Below are 3,138 nucleotides of genomic sequence, written 5' to 3'. Positions count from 1 at the left end.
GGGAAAACGATACATCTGACCTGCATCGTCCTGCCTTCCCTTGCCTGGACTCAACACCACAATACTGCACAGTAGAGAAGCCGTCCTGTACCCTGCTTCCGGCTGGGCTTCTGTTATCGTTCTAGTCCCTTACTCACGTGTCCTGCACCACCTCCCTCATCCAATCTGGAGCATAGGGTAGCAGTTCTCGACCCTTGAGGCCACTGCAGTCTACGGATACACAAAGATACATTCGCACGAGAGGCTCACAACTACGCTACCGCTGCGCCAAGCTCCAACCTTCCACACACCCACCCTCCATCACGCAAACTACGCACCAAGGGCACCCACCTTTCGGGCAGAGGCATCCCAGTTCCCGCCGGCTCGGACTGGACTGCAGCCATCGCTGGGCTGCTTTATCCGTGGGCGGCGTCCACCTTGTCTCTCTCGCTTCGAGCGTGACCGACTTATTATTCCTCTCCCCTGACCTACTTGTCTTAGAACTTGGGTCTCGGAAACCGTCATACACATCCTACACGCTCGTTTCCCAACCTGCTCAGGATTCTGGCCATCTTCCTCTGCGCAAGTTAGAGTCGCACAGCAATACACCCTGGCCAGAGATCTTCGCTTGACCTGCCTGCTACGTTGATCCTCGAGCTGCGCTTGCGCAGTTATTTTTGAAAGGCCCGGATCTCCCTCCGCAACCAGATGGTCAACATTTATCCTTCCACTCTCCGCACTTTACCTTCGACCGGTTACTCTTGAACTCTGGAAGTTTTGCCCACCGTTTTACGCTCTATTTCACCAAGAAGACTTGCGACAAAATGGCCGCTGCCGTAGCTGAACACCCACGTTTCTTTCCTTCGCATCATGATGCGCTGAGCCACGATGATTTCGAAACAGCTTCGATCCGCTCTGCCGCGCCGTCTTATTGTAAGTTGACTCTTGTCACGAGCCAGCCTTATGTGGGACGTTGGGATGGCTTCTTTGCTTTCGCACGGGACGCCATGCCGGCGCCTGACATGCTCGAGCTTCACCGACAAAGACATGTCGCAGTATACCTCGAAATGGAAGTGGTCGAGCTAACACCAAACAATAGTCTCAGACGCGCCCTCTTACCACTCGATCGCTCCGCATCCCGAGCCTATTCCTCCTTACTCCCCGCCTATCAACAACAACAATGTGAACCGCACGGCCGCTGGCTCCACTCAACACCCAACGTCCCTGCTTCCTGCCGTCCCGGCCCCGAGCCGTTCCGGGAACTCGACGCCCCAACCCCACCGAACCACCGGCCTGCCCCCGATTCCTCCGGCGCCGCCCAGCGCAGCCCCACGACTCGATCAGTTCCGCATTCCCACGTGGTCAACGGTGCACACAAATCCGACGCTGAATAACGTCGCCCGAAGACGCATGAACCAAGGTGCCGATCCCGTTGCCCACCTCCGTCGCTTTATGTCTGAGCGAATGGCCGAGGAGGAGGCGGCCCAGCGAGCTCGGGACTTCCGACCGCTCGAGGACCCTTACTTGGTCGGCGAGGAGGCCGCTGCAAGTGCTCGCAGGGAGAGACTTGCACGCGAGTCTGGTGAGGATATTCTCTGGGACGAGGATCGCCGTTGGAACCGCTTTCTCGGTAAGTCTTGGTCTTTTCTCACTATCTGTTTCTTTCAGAGTGTAAACATGGCTCGCTAACATTCCGGCAGCGCAAATGCAAACTTGGGAGGACCGCGATCGCAGTAGTTGGAGAAATCTGCGTCAGCCTCCGCCAGCACAGCGCAAGAAGCTGACCCGCCGCCTTGCAGGGCGTCTTTGGTAGACCGCTTGACGCGACCACGATTTTGATGCGCATATGAAACGACTGAAAAACCAAGGGTTTGTCATGTATCTGGAAAAAGGAGTCTGTCGTTTTTTGCTCTCTCTCTCTCTTATCATTCATCCATCGGCGTCTCTGCATAGAGCATAGGGAAGCCGATGATTCCTCCTAGAAAGGAGATGATTTCCACTCAGGCATTTTCTGTTTTGGTTTTGGGTACAGGCCGAGGCATTTGAGCCTTGTTTTCTTTCTTTCACGACATTCGTCTTGCCTAAGGTCTTGATCCGGGCATCGTAGGGTAGATTTTCAACAATTTTCGGCATCGAACTCAGATTTCAGATGCATTCAAGGAAGGATTCGGGAAGGCCAAAGACATGCTGCCTACCTTAGCTTTATTGATTTTCTACATATGGACAGTAGGGACATTTAGGCCTAGATTCCTGACATTCAGGATACACGGAACCAAATTGAAGAAGATATTTCATCTACGTCTGGAACCGTGCTACAGATGACTTGGTACTCCTTTGTGACGGTTTGTCTCTTGACTTTGATTACCAGGTGAAAACAGTCATCCGGTCTCGCTTCCCTCGCGATGATTCTCACACGAGCCTAGTTTTGTTTCCATAAGACAAATGAAGCGCTCATGTTTGGAGGATACACTATCTAAGGGTTGGTAAAAGGCCGTTCTTGCGAGAAGACGGTTGAATTTTGTGCCCCGCGTCATGGTCACTATTTTAAGTCCGAAAGATATACATGTGGCTTAACACAATGTCTCTTGAGCCGGCTTGCTTCTATTCCCCGCGGTCAAATCTCCTAGAACCAGCTCTCAATCCCACGCTGTATTCTGATTGTCCGGCAAGGGGCAACTGGATCTCTGATTTACTCACAGCCCGAGTTGAGAACTTTGCCACTTCGTCGGGACAGTGAAGCCGTCCAAGTTAATAAGGTGGCACTAGTTGGTTCTAGACAGGAGGTGGAGGAAAGTTGTGAGATGTTGATACTCAAGTCTTTCCAAGAACGCATAAATGCTGTCTAGGTACCATCACTCCAATCGCGATTCTTGGTGTGAATAAAAGAAGGAAACCCTCCCAAACCTGTCAGCTTTACAAGACCTCGGCGCTTTTGCAAGTCTGACGAGCGGAACATGAGTAAGCGCCTCCTGATCGTCGACGAGGTCTACGAGGATATATCGAAGCCTACAACGCAACAGCGGTCATTCACTCGGCGGTAACGTGTAAAAAGACGGTTCAAGGTCGTCAATGTGCTCGAACACGCGGGTCAAAATTCGTTCTTCTCAAGAGTATCTTGAGCACCAAGCGAGATCCCGACAAGAGCTATGATTCATCGAC

At 52.5% G+C, this 3,138-nt stretch overlaps 1 protein-coding gene across 1 annotated transcript; it reads left to right on the top strand.

Moving 5' to 3' along the window:
* Nucleotides 1-803: 803 nt before the first annotated feature.
* Nucleotides 804-1,792, top strand: CTAM01_06854 (uncharacterized protein; the record flags this gene model as incomplete). The annotated part of the gene is made up of 3 exons (XM_060522880.1): nucleotides 804-912; nucleotides 1,079-1,609; nucleotides 1,680-1,792. The coding sequence occupies 3 exons, from the start codon at nucleotides 804-806 to the stop codon at nucleotides 1,790-1,792; spliced, it is 753 nt and encodes a 250-aa protein (XP_060382382.1).
* Nucleotides 1,793-3,138: the final 1,346 nt, after the last annotated feature.

This window comes from Colletotrichum tamarilloi (assembly GCF_030869305.1).
Source record: "Colletotrichum tamarilloi strain Tom-12 chromosome Unknown Scaffold_20.1, whole genome shotgun sequence".
Lineage (NCBI taxonomy): Eukaryota > Fungi > Ascomycota > Sordariomycetes > Glomerellales > Glomerellaceae > Colletotrichum > Colletotrichum tamarilloi.
Note: the sequence above shows the minus strand (reverse complement) of the source record. Positions and strands in the feature narration are given on the sequence as shown.